The 19,779-nt window shown below is 40.1% G+C and overlaps 1 protein-coding gene across 1 annotated transcript in view; it reads left to right on the forward strand.

The window, feature by feature from the left end:
* Positions 1 to 243: 243 nt before the first annotated feature.
* The window catches only part of LOC117501064 (Bardet-Biedl syndrome 4 protein-like), an 89,381-nt gene continuing 69,845 nt past the window's right edge, over positions 244 to 19,779 (forward strand). Inside the window, 3 exon segments of the mRNA XM_034159874.1 lie at positions 244 to 249; positions 1,277 to 1,319; positions 9,087 to 9,129. Of these exon segments, the coding sequence (XP_034015765.1) occupies positions 1,293 to 1,319; positions 9,087 to 9,129 (70 nt within the window). The 5' untranslated portion in view covers positions 244 to 249; positions 1,277 to 1,292.

The following is a 19,779-nucleotide window of genomic DNA, read 5'->3' on the forward strand; positions in this document are numbered from 1 at the left end:
AATTACTTAAAATTCACTGCAGTTCAATTGAAAAATGAACAGAAGTATTAAACGGGTAGAAAAGAAACAGCTATAAAAAGTAACAACAGAGAGGGGGGGTCGACCTAGCTAGCAAAAGCTAACCGCCCTCGAATGCTAACTGCTAGCAATTCACAACAGGACTGTTGTTAAATAATGTTCAGAGATACAATTAATAACCAGAAGAGTGCTAAACAAATAAAATAAGCGTATAACCGTGTGAAGTTCAGAGTGGCGTCACAGTAACAAACAATCTGTCAGAAGCAAGTTGCCAGATCCTTTACACAATGATGTTGGTTTTTAATGCAGTGCTGCCTGAGGGATCGAAGGTCACGGACATTCAATGTTGGTTTTCAACCTTGCCATTTACATGTAGAAAGTTCTCCAGATTCTCTGAATCTTCTGATTATATTATGGACTGTAGATGATGGAATCCCTAAATTCCTTCCAATTGAACATTGTTGTTGGATTATTTTTTCATGCAGTTGTTCACAAAGTGGTGATCCTCACCCCATCTTTGCTTGTGAACGGCTGAGCCTTTTGGGGATGCTCCTTTTATATCCAATCATGACACTCACCTGTTTCCAATTAACCTGTTCACCTGTGGAATGTTCCAAACAGGTGTTTTTTGAGCATTCATCAACTTTCCCAGTCTTTTGTCACCCCTGTCCCAGCTTTTTTGAAATGTGTTGCAGGCATCCATTTCAAAATGAACAAATATTTGCACAGAAACAAAAAAGTCTATCAGTTTAAAAGTTAAATATCTTGTCTTTGTGGTGTATTTAATTGACTATAGGTCGAAGAGGATTTGCAAATCATTGTATTCTGTTTTTATTTACATTTCCCACGTCCCAACAACTTCATCGGAATTGGGGTTGTACTATATGTAGTAAATTTAAAGCTGATACCTGTTTATATGTGAGTTTGAGAACAGTGGGGGAATTTAAACACCTTTTAAAAGAGGTCGAAAACAACACGGGATGAAATGATATTGGTGTGTGAGAAAATAGGAGGAGATAATGCCTTACAGTTTAAATCGACTCTGAGGGAGTTCCCCCAGGAACCCTGTCCATAATTGGACACCCACTGTTAAGCCTTATGGCGAGCGAGCTCCCTATTGTAGTATTTGCCAGAGCCACCAGATGGCAGTCTCAAAGTTGTGGCAGTCCCTCACAAAAGATGGCGGATAAAAATGTCGCAGAAAGAAGGTAGGTGTCCTGTCTAGTGTTTATCGCTTAAGGTGTAACCATGGTAACAGCGTTGCTCATTCCAAAATGGCTGAAGAGGAGAAAGCTGCTGCGGTGAGTTCAGCGCAAAACTACTTATTTCTTGTTGAACGCAAGCGCGGCGCAGTGAGAGGGAGCTAAGCGCTGTTTACTGAACGGTTAGCGTCTCATTCCAATCTGTGTGTGACGTTCTTTGTGTTAGTGGTAGCCGCGTGCTGAGTCACAGATAACGCTAAGTTGATTAAAACGGCTAGAGGCTTGTAGTTGGTTATTAGCGGACAACCTGTTCAACAAAATTAACGCTTACTGTGGTCTGTTGGTCTCAGATCAGTCAGTTAACAACATAACGGTTACTGCCGTCTGTTAATGTCAGCAGACGTGTCTCGGTTATTGTCAGTTTACATCCCAACTGTGGTCCGTTAAAGTGCGTATCACAAGTAAATAAAATGTCGAATGGGCTGATTGCTCTAAATAAATAAAGAATAATGAACATATTGATGTATTGCTTTTTATTTTTGGTGCCACATGCACTGAGAAATTAAGTCCTAAACATGGGGAATTTAGGCTGATTTCACCTGCTGCTGGTAAACACTTTGATGACATCATGTCAGGCCACGCCTCCCCAGATGCTCTATTGAAATCAGTGACGGGAAACGGATTTTTTTTAGTGTGAAATCTTTGTTTTATTGTTTTTTGTGGACTTTGACAGTGAATACTTGTAAATGGTTAAAATCTGTGTTTTACTAGGATCCACTAAAACGACTAATATACAAATAATGAATGTTCATGAGTTCAAAGGTACAGATATTTCATGACGTGAAAACTAGAACATACCATTCAACGAGATGTTCCAGCTTTCACTGCATTAAATATTCGTTCCATTGAAAGAATGTAAAAACATTTATTATTTACTTTATACTCGTATAACAGCTAAAATAGATAATTGTTATGTGATATTTTATTAATTTAAAAATAACAGAAAAAGGGCTTACATTTTGGTGTTCCACAGCTGCTAAAGACCAAATTGTAACGGTGATGCAGTGCACTGCCTTTGGACTTCCATAAAAAAAGACTTTGTGTAGTTCCACAGTCCAGGCAGAAGTCACGTCACCTTTTCGTCTGAACAGGTCTTCATGCATCCAGACAGCTTACAGTGAAGTAGATTTTGTTTGTGTGTGAGTGTGTGTGTATGTGTGTTACAAGAATTAATAAATAAATCAGATAGCTCAATCAAATCATCGTCTCACTTGTGTGGTTGTCCCATGCGCATGCGCTCACACAACCAGGTCGGCGCTTGTGCCCACGTGTACTACAAAAAAAAAGACTGTGTACATCCTCAGTGCAGTGAAAAAAAAAATCACATCAGAAATTAGTCCAGCTTTTCATTCTTACTTCTTGCTAACAGCCTCCAGACTGCGTAGTGGATTTGCTTTGTGTGTGCATGCGTGCACGTTGTGTGTGTGTGTGCAGAGTGTGTATGGAACGTATGGAACCAAATTACACTTTAAATGCAATGCAACACAAATGTGATGAATAATCCATGTCATGTGACATACAAAGCACCAATCAAATGACAAGGATCCACTCATCTGTTATATAATATATAAATAATGAATATTTATGAGTGCAGTGGTAAAAATGAGGTGAGGTGAAAGATGAAATGTTCCATCCAACTAGGTGAAGCAGAGTTGAATGGTACATTTCATCTTTCTGCAAATGAAATATTCTTTCCATTGAATGAATGAAAAAACATTAATTATTTATTTTATATGACGCTTAATAGATCCTTGTCATTTGATATTATATTAATTTGTAAACAAGAGAAAAGGGGCTTACATTTTGGTGGGCGTTATTGATCCTTTGAGGTCAAGAGGTTCCAAACAGTCCAACACGAACTTTAAATAGCAGTCCAATTCAAATTGTTATCCATCAACTTGCAATGATGATGTAGTCCATATGTGAGGCCGTGCACTGACTTCTTCATGTACAGACTGCCGTCTGCTTTCCTCAGTCCAGCTACAGAAATTTGTCGAGCTCTTCATCCGACCGCGGTTCTACTTCAGCTAGAGATGTCCCTGTGGATACTGAAAATGCCTCCACATGGCTTACAGCTAGGGCTGCATGGTATGACCTGAAATTCTTATTGCGGTATAAATTGAAGCCCTTCATGGTAACTGTATATATTGTGACAAAAACAAAGTGTAACTAGGACTGCAAGCAGTCATATACGGGCCCTCGTTCCACGCAACCGCCTACCCAGGCCAGTGGGTGCCCTTGTGACCACATGTGGGCTTGTGCATGCAGGGGCAACCACTCATCACAAAGTTAAAATTTAAAACAAATCACACAATGCATCAAGGAGTTATGACATGTTGATTGTTCATCCACTAGGGGGCGCTCAGTGTACAAACAGAGGGGCTGGGTGTGTTGAGGGGCCAACTGTCATCATACATGTGAAGTTTCAAGTCAATCAGGCAAAGCATGAAGGCGTTATCATGACTTGATGTTCTATGGTGAAAGGTCAAAATGGCGGCACCACAGCGGCCACACCCTTCAACATAGAGAAAAGCTTTCGATAACTTTTGGTCAGTGTCATCTCTGGATGCTGTCAAAGAAATTTGAAGTGCATTGGACAATATCCCTAGGAGGAGTTCGTTCAAATACAAAAAATGTTCAAATATACATGGAAATCACGCCAAAATGACAAGAAAATTCAAAATGGCGGACTTCCTGTTTGGAGTAGACCCATGGTGCAAGAGACTTTTTTGTACGTCTATGCAAGTCACACATGTGTACCAATTTTCATCTCTCTACTCTCTCTACTAGGCATTTTGGCCCGCCCATGGGCGACACCCCTATGAATTGTAAGAGGTTGTCGTGCTCAACCTGTGTATCAATTTTCATGATGATGTGACAAAATTAAAGCCGTCAAAAGGAAGAACGTAATTTCATGGCTAATGGGCAATATTCGGCACGCCGCCACACGGACGCCGTTACTCGTAACTTCACGGCGTTCATCGCCTACGTTCACCAACTTGTTCTGCATGTTTTAGAAGTGGAATGAAGTTGATTGGGTTAAGTATGTGACATCAGGACCTCTTAAAGTAAAAATAGGGCATTTCCTGCCACCACCGGGGGGCGCTATGGCGGAGGTGGGAAAGTAAGATATGTAGACGTTCAGGGCGAAGCCCTCATCATGTCCAGCAAGTTTAAAGGATCTACGATGAAGTATGTGGGCGTGACCCTTGCGTTATTTAACGTGGCGGTTTCTCAAATGTTTGATTCAGATCGCAACAGAGCTTCTGCCTTCCCCCAGTGCGTCGCCTGAAATAAATAAACAGTAGCTTTGCAAATATCGTCAACAGAACAGGCATCTCACAAACTTACATGAACAGGGATGAGAGTCAGTCACCTCAGCTCAGAACACCCCTCTCCGCCGCCACAAACTGGTTCACAGGCACACAGCTGCTTCACAGAGGAGTTTTCCTGGATCGAAAAACTCAGCGGCCATTATTGCGATTAGTCGGTGGAGTCAAAATCTGTACCGCTGGCCAAAATTGTACCGTGTACCAGATAAACCTGCTAAACTGCGCAGACCTAGGTGTACTGTATTTGTTTTGTTTTTTTGTGTGTCAGAAGAATGAGCAGCATCAGTAAGCTCATTCAAATCATAGTCATACAAACCCTGCCATGTTTATTTTTAAGATAAACGCAGTAGTGTGAGCGTGAAGTGGTCGGGTGTGTAATGTTTGATGTTGTACACCCAATAAACTTTAACTTTTACACCTTAAGAAGCATCAATAATCCAATGTCCGAGCCTTAACACTTTAACTGCATGCTTGGAAATTTATTGCAGGTTTTGCAAGTGCCAATAACATAATCAACATAGATTATGTGGTGATAATTTCACAATAGTAATTCAAATATAATTACAACCCCTGGCAAAAATTATGGAATCACCGGCCTTGGAGGATGTTCATTCAGTTGTTTAATTTTGTAGAAAAAAAGCAGATCACAGACATGACACAAAATTAAAGTCATTTCAAATGGCAACTTTCTGGCTTTAAGAAACACTATAAGAAATCAAGAGAAAAAGATTGTGGCAGTCAGTAACGGTTACTTTTTTAGACCAAGCAGAGGAAAAAAATATGGAATCACCCTGTAAATTTTCATCCCCAAAACTAACACCTGCATCATATCAGATCTGCTCGTTAGTCTGCATCTAAAAAGGAGTGAACACACCTTGGAGAGCTGTTGCACCAAGTGGACTGACATGAATCATGGCTCCAACACGAGAGATGTCAATTGAAACAAAGGAGAGGATTATCAAACTCTTAAAAGAGAGTAAATCATCATGCAATGTTGCAAAAGATGTTGGTTGTTCACAGTCAGCTGTGTCTAAACTCTGGACCAAATACAAACAACATGGGAAGGTTGTTAAAGGCAAACATACTGGTAGACCAAGGAAGACATCAAAGCGTCAAGACAGAAAACTTAAAGCAATATGTCTCAAAAATCGAAAAATGTACAACAAAACAAATGAGGAACGAATGGGAGGAAACTGGAGTCAACGTCTGTGACCGAACTGTAAGAAACCGCCTAAAGGAAATGGGATTTACATACAGAAAAGCTAAACGAAAGGCATCATTAACACCTAAACAGAAAAAAAAAGGTTACAATGGGCTAAGGAAAAGCAGTTGTGGACTGTGGATGACTGGATGAAAGTCATATTCAGTGATGAATCTCGAATCTGCATTGGGCAAGGTGATGATGCTGGAACTTTTGTTTGGTGCCTTTCCAGTGAGATTTATAAAGATGACTGCCTGAAGAGAACATGTAAATTTCCACAGTCATTGATGATATGGGGCTGCATGTCAGGTAAAGGCACTGGGGAGATGGCTGTCATTACATCATCAATAAATGCACAAGTTTATGTTGATATTTTGGACAATTGAAAGGATGTTTGGGGATGATGAAATCATTTTTCAAGATGATAATGCATCTTGCCATAGAGCAAATACTGCAAAAACATTCCTTGCAATAAGACACATAGGGTCAATGTCATGGCATAGGGTCAGTGTCAATGAGCAGATCTGATATGATGCAGGTGTTAATTTGGGGGATGAAAATTTACAGAATTGAGTGATTCCATATTTTTTTCCTCTGCTTGGTCTAAAAAAGTAACCGTTACTGACTGCCACAATCTTTTTTTCTTGATTTCTTATAGTGTTTCTTAAAGCCAGAAAGTTGCCATTTGAAATGACTTTAGTTTTGTGTCATGTCTGTGATCTGCTTTTTTTCTACAAAATTAAACAACTGAATGAACATCCTCTGAGGCCGGTGATTCCATAATTTTTGCCAGGGGTTGTAGAATAATGATTGGCAGAGATTTTTGTTTTTAATTCAATAATTCTGACTGATCTTACTTTAACTGGGACTGGATTGATTTCTCAACAAATTTTCCTAGGAGTGAGGGAGGAAGGTTTTTGAGGTTAGGGTCCCCAGCTCGATGAACTTGATTTCCTCTTCATCAGCTATTAGTCGTTAGCTGACCACGATCCTTGTGTGATATTGTAATCCTTCAGGAAGTTAATCCACATAAGAATTTATTCCGTCTTCAATCAACCAAAAGTTGATCTAATCCATTCTGGTATGCTGTGATATTCCTTGAGAGAGAAATCGTTGAACATTCCCCACTCAGACTTAAGGCCAGTGGTTATTCTCCATTGTTCTGCTACTCCGTGACTGGACGGCCTGAGTGGGAGTTGAAATCTCTCTCAAATGATCTTTTATGGCTCCAATCCTCTCACTCCACGATTCCAGTTGATGCTCACAAGATGGTCAAGTCTTGTGATTTCCTCGTAGCAGGGGAGTAGTGCCAACAGCACCTCTCCCTGGAAGAATAACCCCGTTTTCTGGTGTTTCAACAAGTTATATATGTTCTTGACTCCAGTCGTCCTCAGATGATCTTGGTTACCATGGGGACGCTGTTGACTCAAAACCTCCTCCCTTCTCCTTCTGCTTTACTGGAAATCTCCGCAGCCCCTACCAGTAACTTATTTCTCAAGTTCCTCTTTTCTGTTAACACTTCAGCTTTTCTGAGAATTCATTCTTTTAAATCATTTCTTCAAAATCACATCAATCATATTCAATCATTTCATTACAACTCTCTTTCACATAAAAACAATTCATATGATCATATACAAACATTCTCATTCCTTATTATTCATTTTATTTTTACCAACATCTTAATCATTTGATCAGTTGTTTAACATCAGCTTTTCTTGCCCTACTTGCGACATCTTCTTCACTTCCTCTTTTTCTCTGACTCTGCACTCTTTATGAAAAACAACTCATATAATCATTCATTTCACTTATTTGTAAAATACATCTTTTAATCAACTCTTAATTTTAACACATTACTACTTCATTTGATCATACTTGTCATGTTAGAATCATTTTTAGATATATTCCATCGTCTTTACCACCGAGTTCATTCCGTGGGCCTCCCCATTTACAATGGGAAAAGTCCGGTATGACCTCACTTACTCCTGGAAGGTACCAAAAACTGTGCAGTTTAATCCAACAGTATGTATATTAATTCCATGGCACGTATTATATTCCAAGATGAAAGCAAGCTTAAAGTCATCTTTCCTGACACATAGCAGGTAACTCGGATCATAACTTGGAACGACACTCAAGTGAATGTTTCATTCAAACAGATGAGGTTTCTTTAAGACTGCTTCTCCAGTATTTCACCTCCACACCCCCACACACCAAAAAAAAAAAAAAAAAAAAAAAAAAGTGAAAACAATCATTTATTACCCAAGGCCACAATATGGCCATCGGGTATTGTGAAGACCTTGCGTCTGTCCGTCCGTCTGTCTGTCTCTACTCAGCATAAGTCCAGTCCTACTACTCCTGCCAGGGTCTTCAAATTCACAGGGAACATTCTTGGGATACAGACCTTGGACAAGTTCAAAAAAGGCTAACCTTGACCTATTTTAAGAGGTCAAAAGGTCACATTCTGTTTCCTATTTTTATGCTCATACGGTGAGGGTATTTTAGCATTGCGTTATATTTTCTTCTTCGTCCTGAAACAGAAATGTGGTCATTGTCCTGCTGTATTCCTTTTATTCAGCTGCTTACTATTACAGTGTGTGAAACTACACCACTCTTGCAGTGCGACTACACTGTGTTCATTTCAATGTAATTTTATCTGAGCTACCCGCGGTGCATCCAGTCTGTCTGCAGTTAAATGAGTCTTAAGGCAAAAAGTCTCATCCCTGAAGCAGTACTTCACCTGTACAAAGCTATAGATGTTCGGGACATGAATATGATTAATAGAAACTCCAAACAGTCACTGCTACTGGCCCTTTAAAAAAAATCTTTGTCATATGTTTTCATAAAATGGACACTTTCCAGCAACCACCACTCATGAGTAGAAAATATTGTGTAAATATTTTCTTTCTTTGAACCGTGGATGTTTGCTCAGTAAGGCGTGCACAGATGCACAAGCACAATACTTTGTTAAATCCATCAACCTATGTGACAGCCCAAGTGATAAAATGTACGAAATAATAATAATCTTGTGTATTCCCAGGTTTCCTGGAGTTTTTATTATTATTTTGTTTTCAATATAAAGCTAATGTTTCAATTTTTTTGACTTTTTTAATTCATGTGACACATCATGTGTATAATTCATCTTTTTGTTCCTGTAATTCAAATGGTGACGAATATAGTATATAGCCTAGAACTCTGTGCATTTCATAAGGAATATTATTATCGGATGCAAACAGCACACATAGGTCAGCCTTGTTTGATACTGTTGTGTTGTTTCAGCTCCCAGTTCCTACTGAAGCAAAGAAACGACGAGCTCCTAAAGGTAAAGTGTTTTCTTTTTTTTTCCTGTTTCTGAGAAGGTTTGGAGCTGATGTTCCTGCAGAGGTCACCCTCAGCTTTAAGTCTCCTTTCTGTGCTGAGCTGCTCAGGCGTGTGAGTGGTTGTCTTTGTACTAAAAGTGTGCACTTAATGTGTGTACTGGTCATTAAGAATACTTTTGCTGTCACAATTGACGATTTTATTCTCCCCCATTTTTTAATCTTGCAGTCAGTGTTAGGCACATGGAACAATGCCAAGGTGATTGGATAATGAAAGAATAGAATGAATTTTGGTTTGTGATGAGCTATCAGGTTTTACAATCATAAAACTGTGCCCCAAATCATAGCACAGTAGTTTAAATCGCAGGATTCTGTGCCTTTTTATTTTTTAACACCAAAACTATTCTATTTATTTAGAGTTTGTACAAACAATGTCTCTTTTTATAATAATGTGGTGTATGTAATGTCATAAAATTTATACATAAAGTTTTATTAACTCAGCACTGGAGAAATGCTGCTGCATTATAATAGCCAATGTTGTTGTGGTTTGATGCTCAGTCTTAAGGTGCCTTCAGGCTCCTTTTTCCCCCAGGCCTTCATCTTGGATACCTTCACCTTGCAAATCGTTATGAGAACTACTGTGCAGATTCCCAAAAATATGATCTAATGAACGCCTGAATCAAGATTAGCCTGTTACAGTGGTATGTAAAAGTTTGGGCCCCCCTGATGATTTCCATGATTTTCCTTTATAAATCATTGGTTGTTTGGATCAGCAATTTCAGTTAAATATATCATATAGCAGACAAACACAGTGATATTTGAGAAGTGAAATGAAGTTTATACGATTTACAGAAAGTGTGCAATAATTCTTTAAACAAAATTAGGCAGGTGCATAAATTTGGGCACCCAAACAGAAAGAAGTCTATCAATATTTAGTAGATCCTCCTTTTGCAGAAATTACAGCCTCTAAATGCTTCCTATAGCTTCCAGTGAGAGTCTGGAATCTGGTTGAAGGTATTTGGGACCATTCTTCTTTACAAAACATCTCAGGTTTGTTGGTTTCCTAGCATGGACAGCCTGCTTACAATCACACCACAGATTTTCAATAATATTCAGGTCTGGGGAGATGGCCATTCCAGAACGTTGTACTTGTTCCTCTGCATGAATGCTTTAGTAGATTTTGAGCAGTGTTTAGAGTTGTTGTCTTGTTGAAAGATCTCGCCCCGGTGCAATTTCAACTTTGCCACTGATTCTTGAACATTGTTCTCAAGAATCTGCTGATATTGACTGGAATCCATATGACCATCAACTTTAACAAGATTCTCAGTACCTGCACTGGCCCCACAGCATGATGGAACCACCTCCAAATTTTGCTGTAGGTAGCAAGTGCTTTTCTTGGAATGCTGTGTTCTTTTTGAGCCATGCATACCGCCCCTTGTTATGTCCAAATAACTCAATTTTAGTTTCATCAGTCCACAGCACCTTATTCCAAAATGAAGCTGGCTTGTCCAAATGTGCTTTAGCATACCTCAAGTGACTCTGTTTCTAGCATGTACGCAGAAAAGGCTTCCTCTGCATTACAGCATCATACAGCATCTGCTTGTGCAAAGTGCGCCATTTATTAATCCTACTCATCGCACAACCAATAATTTGCAACACTTTTTACCAAAATTGGATCAACTTTAACTTTTGACCCCTGTACAAACTGAAACTGACCTTGGTCACCATTCTTGCTGTTTTTACTCCACAACTCTGTCAGCGATTGGGCCAGCTCAGGGCGCTGAGCCCTTATTTTTCCCTTTTTTATGGTTTCCCGTTTGCTGCGGCTTTGATTTATTAGTAATTATTTTCATCATGTTCTGTCTTGTTTTTCTTGTCACTTGGTTCGTGTTTTGATTCACTAGTTATATTATTTTCATCTTATGGTTATTCTCAGTTCTGTTTGCTTTGTCACTTTCTTTCCTTGTTACTTTAATACTTTAGCCATGTCTCAGTTCCATTCTAACGGTGTGTGTTATCAGTTAGTTATCGTTTGCCTATTTTTGCTGTTCTCATTTCTGTTTGCACTTTGTCAGGAGTTTGTCTGCCAGTTCCAGTTTAGTTTTGTCATGGTGTTTAATTTCTTATTATTCTCTGAGCTGTGTTATCTAGTTTATCTCCGGTCTGCTTTTCTGTCCTGTTAAGTCTCTCGCCAGTTCATGTTTAGTCCAGTTCTCATGTTCATGTCTGATTCCTGTTCAGTAATATTATATTCAATTGTAGCTTTGTACTTATTTCTGTTTCACTCCACATCCTGCACCTGCATTCCTGTCTTCTTCTCTCACAGCCAGTTGGTTAAGTTCTCTCTGCACCTGCTATGTGTCCCTGTCTCTCACTTTAACTCTGTCTGCTTTGTGTTTTCATTTAGTCACACTCTTGACACCTGTTCACAAATCTTTGTCTTTTCTTCACTCCACCTTGTGTTGTCCTCCCTCACTGTCTTGCACAATGTAGTATCTTCGTTCACTAGCCACGCCCCTTCTTGATTGTTCCTCAGGTGCACCTTGTTAACACGTGTCTTATTTAATCTCCACCCAGCCACCACACCCTTGCTCGTTTGTTGTCTTTGCACACTTACCAGCTCTGTTTCTAGTCCTGTTTTTGATTCGCTGTGTATCCAGACGCTGCTTTGTGTTTTTTGACTGCGCCTTTTGCCTTGCCCATGATGTCTGTGTCTGCTCGTGCCATTGAACCCTGCTTGCCCATGACTGCGTTTTTGCCTGACCCTGTTTGTGCTTCTGCCTTGCCAACTGATCACCTGTGTACCGAACCAGAGCCTGTATTAAAGACCATGATTTCTTCAACATCCACACCTAGTCAGAGAGTTTGCATTTTGGGTCCTGACAATTCAGGTGCCTGCCACCTGCCCACCCTGACAAACTCCATAACAATCAGTCACAGATAGTCCAAACTATACCTTTTTGGAATCATTATGATCAGACAAATAATGCGGTATAGTTTTCAATGTCATTGGAGCATTTGTAAATTTTGACCCCTGTGTAATTCTTCAATTGACCCCTACCTGGCTGCCTATTGAAAATTTAGGTGGCTAACGTACTTTTACAAAAGAGTAATGTCTAAGGAGTATGTGTGCCAGTTTTGGTGCTTGTTTCCAGAAATGAGCAATTGTTACAATTATCTGCTCCACTAACTGTAACTTAGGTGGTTCGGACTCAAAGAGTGGGGTGTGTTCAGGCTTTTTTGGTCACATACTGAGCAACCCACGTTGCACCCCTTTGTACATTATTGAGTTAATCACTGCTGCTGCTGCCAACATGGCAGCTCCCAGATATGGGCTACATATCAGCTATACCAGGTCTCTATAGAAAACCTATGGGTGACATCACACAATGTGTGTGTGTGTGTGTGTGTGTGTATATGTATGTATATATGTATATATATATATATATATATATATATGTATATGTATATATATATATATATATGTGTATATATATATATACGAGGTCTGTCCAAAAAGTATCAGACCTTTTTATTTTTTTCAAAAACCATATGGATTTGAATCATGTGTGTTTGCATGAGCCAACCTTGAACCTTCATGAGCATGCGTGATTTTTTTTCACGCCCGTCGGTTGCATCATTCGCCTGTGAGCAGGCTTTGTGTGAGCACTGGTCCTCCCCTCTCGTTGGATTTTCATTGCGAGGTGGAACGATTTGGAGCTTTGCTGCATCAAATTTTTCTAGAAACTGTGAGAGACAGCCAGGTGGAAACCATTCGGAAGATTCAGGCGGCTTTCGGTGACGATCCTATGGGCATCACACAGATTAAGGAGCGTTACAACCGGTTTAAAGACGGCGCACAATGGCGGAGGGTGCGCCGCGCTCCGATCGGCCATCGACATGCTGAAACGACCAGATCATTTCCAAAGTGAACGCTGTGTTGATCTTGGACGTCGTCTGACTACCAGAGAAATTGCAGAAGAGGTGGACATCAGCACTTTTTCGGCACATTCCATTGTTACAGGAGATTTTGTAATAAAAGACGTGCGGAAGTTGGAAGTCTCACAGGACATGTTGTGACATGTCCAGCTCTTACACAATTCTTTGGATACTCACTCGACTGAAAAGCCACCGAAAGCCGTTTGAATCTTCCGAATGGTTTCCACCTGGCTGTCTCTCACAGTTTCTGGAAAAATTTGATTCAGCGCTGCTCCAATCATTCAGACATTTTCCTCGAAATGAAAATCCAACAAGGGGGGAGGACCAGTGCTCACTCATAGCCTGCTCACAGGCGAATGACGCAACCGACAGGCGTGAAAACCTCACGCATGCACACGAAGATTCAAGGTTGGCTCATGCAAGCACACATGATTCAACTCCATAAGGTTTTTGAAAAAAATAAAAACGTCTGATATATATATATATATATATATATATATATATATATATATATATATATATATATATATATATATATATAATATGTTTGCCTTGCTTGCCTCTACTGGTGGTTGGCTCTCACTGCGGTATTGTATCACTTCCTGTTCCGGAGCACAGCGGTGTTTTGCTGTATCTGTTAGCTGTTTAATCTGCGCAGTTAGATTGATCTAGTTAACTAGATAACGATTTGTTTCACAGTGTAATCTTCACATGCCTTAACTAAAGCACTCCCTCTGCTGAATCACCTCTAAATTATTTAAACATTATTCACTTTGTGTGTTTTTAGGAATCCGCTAGCTTAGCGCAGCTACTAGCTCTTAGCCGGTTTAGCATGGCGGCTTCTCCTGTCTCTCCCGCACTTTTCTGCTCTGGGTGTGAAATGTTTAGTTATTCCTCGGCCTCCTTTAGCAGTAATGGTACTTGTAATAAGTGTAGCTTATTCGTAGCTTTGGAGGCCAGGCTGGGCGAATTGGAGACTCGGCTCCGCACCGTGGAAAATTCTACAGCTAGCCAGGCCACTGTAGTCGGTGCAGACCAAGGTAGCTTAGCCGCCGTTAGTTTCCCTCTGGCAGATCCCGAGCAGCCGGGAAAGCAGGCCGACTGGGTGACTGTGAGGAGGAAGCGTAGTCCTAAACAGAAGCCCCGTGTACACCGCCAACCCGTTCACATTTCTAACCGTTTTTCCCCACTCGACGACACACCCGCCGAGGATCAAACTCTGGTTATTGGCGACTCTGTTTTGAGAAATGTGAAGTTAGCGACACCAGCAACCATAGTCAGTTGTCTTCCGGGGGCCAGAGCAGGCGACATTGAAGGAAATTTGAAACTGCTGGCTAAGGCTAAGCGTAAATTTGGTAAGATTATAATTCACGTCGGCAGTAATGACACCCGGTTACGCCAATCGGAGGTCACTAAAATTAACATTGAATCGGTGTGTAACTTTGCAAAAACAATGTCGGACTCTGTAGTTTTCTCTGGGCCCCTCCCCAATCGGACCAGGAGTGACATGTTTAACCGCATGTTCTCCTTGAATTGCTGGCTGTCTGAGTGGTGTCCAAAACATGAGGTGGGCTTCATAGATAACTGGCAAAGCTTCTGGGGAAAACCTGGTCCTGTTAGGAGAGACGGCATCCATCCCACTTTGGATGGAGCAGCTCTCATTTCTAGAAATCTGGCCAATTTTCTTAAATCCTCCAAACCGTGACTATCCAGGGTTGGGACCAGGAAGCAGAGTTGTAGTCTTACACACCTCTCTGCAGCTTCTCTCCCCCTGCCATCCCCTCATTACCCCATCCCCGTAGAGACGGTGCCTGCTCCCAGACCACCAATAACCAGCAAAAATCTATTTGAGCATAAAAATTCAAAAAGAAAAAATAATATAGCACCTTCAACTGCACCACAGACTAAAACAGTTAAATGTGGTCTATTAAACATTAGGTCTCTCTCTTCTAAGTCCCTGTTAGTAAATGATATAATAATTGATCAACATATTGATTTATTCTGCCTTACAGAAACCTGGTTACAGCAGGATGAATATGTTAGTTTAAATGAGTCAACACCCCCGAGTCACACTAACTGCCAGAATGCTCGTAGCACGGGCCGAGGCGGAGGATTAGCAGCAGTCTTCCATTCCAGCTTATTAATTAATCAAAAACCCAGACAGAGCTTTAATTCATTTGAAAGCTTGACTCTTAGTCTTGTCCATCCAAATTGGAAGTCCCAAAAACCAGTTTTATTTGTTATTATCTATCGTCCACCTGGTCATTACTGTGAGTTTCTCTGTGAATTTTCAGACCTTTTGTCTGAATTAGTGCTTAGCTCAGATAAGATAATTATAGTGGGCGATTTTAACATCCACACAGATGCTGAGAATGACAGCCTCAACACTGCATTTAATCTATTATTAGACTCAATTGGCTTTGCTCAAAATGTAAATGAGTCCACCCACCACTTTAATCATATCTTAGATCTTGTTCTGACTTATGGTATGGAAATTGAAGACTTAACAGTATTCCCTGAAAACTCCCTTCTGTCTGATCATTTCTTAATAACATTTACATTTACTCTGATGGACTACCCAGCAGTGGGGAATAAGTTTCATTACACTAGAAGTCTTTCAGAAAGCACTGTAACTAGGTTTAAGGATATGATTCCTTCTTTATGTTCTCTAATGCCATATACCAACACAGTGCAGAGTAGCTACCTAAACTCTGTAAGTGAGATAGAGTATCTCATCAATAGTTTTACATCCTCATTGAAGACAACTTTGGATGCTGTAGCTCCTCTGAAAAAGAGAGCTTTAAATCAGAAGTGCCTGACTCCGTGGTATAACTCACAAACTCGCAGCTTAAAGCAGATAACCCGTAAGTTGGAGAGGAAATGGCGTCTCACTAATTTAGAAGATTTTCACTTAGCCTAGAAAAAGAGTCTGTTGCTCTATAAAAAAAGCCCTCCGTAAAGCTAGGACATCTTACTACTCATCACTAATTGAAGAAAATAAGAACAACCCCAGGTTTCTTTCAGCACTGTAGCCAGGCTGACAAAGAGTCAGAGCTCTATTGAGCCGAGTATTCCTTTAACTTTAACTAGTAATGACTTCATGACTTTCTTTGCTAATAAAATTTTAACTATTAGAGAAAAAATTACTCATAACCATCCCAAAGACGTATCGTTATCTTTGGCTGCTTTCAGTGATGCCGGTATTTGGTTAGACTCTTTTTCTCCGATTGTTCTGTCTAAGTTATTTTCATTAGTTACTTCATCCAAACCATCAACATGTCTATTAGAACCCATTCCTACCAGGCTGCTCAAGGAAGCCCTACCATTATTTAATGCTTCGATCTTAAATATGATCAATCTATCTTTATTAGTTGGCTATGTACCACAGGCTTTTAAGGTGGCAGTAATTAAACCATTACTTAAAAAGCCATCACTTGACCCAGCTATCTTAGCTAATTATAGGCCAATCTCCAACCTTCCTTTTCTCTCAAAAATTCTTGAAAGGGTAGTTGTAGAACAGCTAACTGATCATCTGCAGAGGAATGGTCTATTTGAAGAGTTTCAGTCAGGTTTTAGAATTCATCATAGTACAGAAACAACATTAGTGAAGGTTACAAATGATCTTCTTATGGCCTCAGACAGTGGACTCATCTCCGTGCTTGTTCTGTTAGACCTCAGTGCTGCTTTTGATACTGTTGACCATAAAATTTTATTACAGAGATTAGAGCATGCCATAGGTATTAAAGGCACTGCGCTGCGGTGGTTTGAATCATATTTATCTAATAGATTACAATTTGTTCATGTAAATGGGGAATCTTCTTCACACACTAAGGTTAATTATGGAGTTCCACAAGGTTCTGTGCTAGGACCAATTTTATTCACTTTATACATGCTTCCCTTAGGCAGTATTATTAGACCGCATTGCTTAAATTTTCATTGTTACGCAGATGATACCCATCTTTATCTATCCATGAAGCCAGAGGACACACACCAATTAGCTAAACTGCAGGATTGGCTTACAGACATAAAGACATGGATGACCTCTAATTTCCTGCATTTAAACTCAGATAAAACTGAAGTTATTGTACTTGGCCCCACAAATCTTAGAAACATGGTGTCTAACCAGATCCTTACTCTGGATGGCATTACCCTGACCTCTAGTAATACTGTGAGAAATCTTGGAGTCATTTTTGATCAGGATATGTCATTCAATGCGCATATTAAACAAATATGTAGGACTGCTTTTTTGCATTTACGCAATATCTCTAAAATTAGAAAGGTCTTGTCTCAGAGTGATGCTGAAAAACTAATTCATGCATTTATTTCCTCTAGGCTGGACTATTGTAATTCATTATTATCAGGTTGTCCTAAAAGTTCCCTGAAAAGCCTTCAGTTACTAGCAGGGACTAGAAGGAGAGAGCATATCTCACCCATATTGGCCTCTCTTCATTGGCTTCCTGTTAATTCTAGAATAGAATTTAAAATTCTTCTTCTTACTTATAAGGTTTTGAATAATCAGGTCCCATCTTATCTTAGGGACCTCATAGTACCATATCACCCCAATAGAGCGCTTCGCTCTCAGACTGCAGGCTTACTTGTAGTTCCTAGGGTTTGTAAGAGTAGAATGGGAGGCAGAGCCTTCAGCTTTCAGGCTCCTCTCCTGTAGAACCAGCTCCCAATTCAGATCAGGGAGACAGACACCCTCTCTACTTTTAAGATTAGGCTTAAAACTTTCCTTTTTGCTAAAGTTTATAGTTAGGGCTGGATCAGGTGACCCTGAACCATCCCTTAGTTATGCTGCTATAGACTTAGACTGCTGGGGGGTTCCCATGATGCACTGAGTGTTTCTTTCTCCTTTTGCTCTGTATGCACCACTCTGCATTTAATTATTAGTGATTGATCTCTGCTCCCCTCCACAGCATGTCTTTTTCCTGGTTCTCTCCCTCAGCCCCAACCAGTCCCAGCAGAAGACTGCCCCTCCCTGAGCCTGGTTCTGCTGGAGGTTTCTTCCTGTTAAAAGGGAGTTTTTCCTTTCCACTGTCGCCAAGTGCTTGCTCACAGGGTGTCGTTTTGACCGTTGGGGTTTTTACGTAATTATTGTATGGCCTTGCCTTACAATATAAAGAGCCTTGGGGCAACTGTTTGTTGTGATTTGGCGCTATATAAATAAAATTGATTGAGTTGAGATATATATGTATGTATATATATATATGTATGTGTATATATATATATATATATGTATGTGTATATATATATATATATATGTATGTGTATATATATATATATGTATGTGTATATATATATATATATATATATATATATATATATATATATATATATACACACACGATGTTGTGATAAAATGACAGCACATGTGCTTTCAGTGAGGTGCTGCTGATGGCTGTACATCAGTTAAAAATACAAAAACATACACAGACACATGCAGACCCACTCACCCATGCACAGACACACAAAAGCTCAAACTGATTGTGCACAGTAAATTTTACGATACATGTGTGACTGCTGCTTGCACTTACACCCAATGTGTGCATGGCGTGACTGGGTCCAGTATTGGTACCGTATGTGTCAGTGGAGAGAGAGATGAGGTCACATTTCAGTGTGTGCGTGTGCAATCTCTGGTAATGTCTTTGTCTTTGCGTGCATGTCAGTTCAGGACGGTGAACAGTTCTCATTGGAATCTGCTATTGGCCACCTTAAAAAGAATGTGAACAAACAAATTGAGCATAAAGGGCTGCAGTCTGAAAGTAGTCTCTGTTCTTCTGTCCTGCTTATTTACAATAGACTACACTTGAACAGATTTTGGTGAACTTTGCCAGGTGGCTCAGTTGTGTGCTATTTTTCAGTGAGTCCACAGATATGCGCACATTTCTGAGAGAGTTCAGACCAGTGCTTCCCCTTTAGTATGCTGGGCAGGGTGCTGACAGCACCGCCAGCAGCTGATGATAATTGATATTGTTCTGAATATGCTTCACAAACAAAGCATTTTAATGTCAGACCAGCAGCAGCTCAGAACACAGAAACACACAAACTGATGCTCAGGCTGATGTTAGCAGGCTTACTGTGGCTTAACCAGGCTAACATAACATTACAGACAAGACTTAAACATTAAGATATTTTATTGGAAAGTCCAGCCTGAACTTAAACTGATTACTGCACACTTTGTCAATCTTCTTGAGTATTTTTCAAAGTTGTGAGTTTGTATGAATGACCAACATTATGTTGTATTTTTGTGTCATTTGTATTTGTAATATGTCTATGTTGCAGACATGAACGAGCGAAGCTCTTCAGCATCTCACCATGTTATTTAGGTCCGTCAGACTTTTTTTTTTCAGTAAATGCTTCTGGAGAGCTTTAGCATGGCTAAAAATCTTCAGCTTGCTTCTTCCCCCCCCCCATTTTAATCATTTTCTTTATTTGCATGTCACATGCCAAATCAACATGCAGATCCACCTTGGATTTGCTGTGGCAACCCCGAGTGCAAACAAGGGAGCAGTCGAAGGGACTTCCTATGACTCAGAGTTTACACCTTGTAATTTAGGACCTTCAAACTTCTGGGGTGTCCTCTAAAGTAGAAATGCCGCTTTTAACAACCTGGACCTCATTTCTGCCATAAAATACGGCCGTTTACTCACCAATATAACTAGGAGTCCGTGGTTCAGGTGACGTGTTCAGCTTCAAATCTGGTTGAAGCATCT

Source organism: Thalassophryne amazonica, chromosome 2, assembly GCF_902500255.1.
Source record: "Thalassophryne amazonica chromosome 2, fThaAma1.1, whole genome shotgun sequence".
In the NCBI taxonomy this organism is placed as follows: Eukaryota; Metazoa; Chordata; class Actinopteri; order Batrachoidiformes; family Batrachoididae; genus Thalassophryne; species Thalassophryne amazonica.